General features: G+C 53.4%; 1 protein-coding gene across 1 annotated transcript; it reads right to left on the reverse strand.

Annotated features, from left to right (window-relative positions):
- Positions 1-259: 259 nt before the first annotated feature.
- LOC128277171 (uncharacterized) lies at positions 260-1,360 on the reverse strand (the record flags this gene model as incomplete). The annotated part of the gene is made up of 1 exon (XM_053015612.1): positions 260-1,360. A coding segment is annotated over one exon (1,101 nt), but the record flags the coding sequence as incomplete, so codon positions are not given.
- Between the last annotated feature and the right edge of the window lie 66 nt (positions 1,361-1,426).

The raw sequence follows: 1,426 nt of genomic DNA on the forward strand, positions 1-1,426 counted from the left end.
ATGGCGCGTCTGGCGATCGATTGAGGTCAACGATGGTTGTGCTATTTGCTGCCAGTGACCAGCCTGTACAAACACGTACGTCGCAGTACGTCGGATGTCGTCCTTCTTGGCTTCTTACTGCTCTTTGGGTGGAACGAACTTGAAGAGAACCCTGTTAACATGTGCCACGGAACACCCCATGGAGTTACACTCTACGGTTATTATTTATTACTCTATGAGGTAAATGATACTTTTACAAGCGAAATCGATAAATGCCCCGCTACTGGTGACCTTCTTCGAGGTTCACCCCCTTTAGCCGATCCTCAAGCCGTGCCGGTGTTTTGAAGCCCTTCCGCAGGATCGGATTCGTGCGCATCATAATTGGTGTGGTCTTGGGCGGACTGGTGTACATTGTGGAGAGCGTTTTCAGCTTTCTTTTCGTCAAATTCTCGCCCAGCGTCACGCCAACGGGAGTTGATGTTTGCTCCAACCTGCTCAACGAACGCTGGAGATAAGGCGTTGACACATTGCTGTTGTTTGGTGTCATAATTCCGGAAGGCGGCATGGTTGTATCTAGCAATTCAAGAACCTTCTCCGAGCACCGCTTGAAGAAGTGTTCCCGATCGATGCCGTTCAGCTGCACCTGAAAGCGATCCCACTCGGTGCGGAACCGGGCGCTGCGCGGGTTCTCCGTGAACGTGGTGTACTCTGTGGCGAAAGATTGCGGGACAGTGCTGTGACGGTTGCGGGTGCGCCACTGAAGGTTGGCCACACAGAGCACCTTCCGCTCGGCGATCAAATCATCGTACGCGAACTCGGCCAACCCGTGCCAAAAGTTTACGCACAGCAGATCCATAGCCGTGTCCGCGAGGTAAATCGATTGGAACTTTTTCGAGTCCACCATTCCGACGTGCACCACGATGCCGACCGTGTCGAACTCGTTGAACGGAGGCCCAAACGTTTGCCCGTCGATACTTCCGATCGAAGTGATCGTGCGAAACCAGGGTTGAAGTGTGCTACATTCCACCCGAACGGATGAGGGGTCCCGCTTGTAAGTAGTGTTCTTGTGAGTTGTCAGCAGTACAGCGCCATTTTTCGTTCCATTGGCGGTCACGTTACCCAACTCAACAATGGATTGCTCCTGGAGCAAGGTCTGAGTATCCTCGGGAGGGCGCCATATCGAAAGCATAAACACCTTTTCCGGTTCAACCGGATCCATTAGCCGTACCTTCAGCAGGGCCGTAACGGAGGATCGATCTGGTGGCCGATTGTCGAGCTGCGCCTTGACCCGCTGGTGGATTTCGTTCTGCAACGCTTCCTGGCGCTGCTGCTGGAACCGGTCGATCAGGGCTCTCTGCGAGCTGCTCAGATCGATCTGCAATGACACAATGGAATGAATTCACTGTCTGGCCAGTTGAGGAATAGTGGCGCGCACTACACTTACATC

The sequence above is a fragment of the Anopheles cruzii genome, unplaced genomic scaffold (assembly GCF_943734635.1).
Source record: "Anopheles cruzii unplaced genomic scaffold, idAnoCruzAS_RS32_06 scaffold04352_ctg1, whole genome shotgun sequence".
NCBI classification, from domain to species: domain Eukaryota; kingdom Metazoa; phylum Arthropoda; class Insecta; order Diptera; family Culicidae; genus Anopheles; species Anopheles cruzii.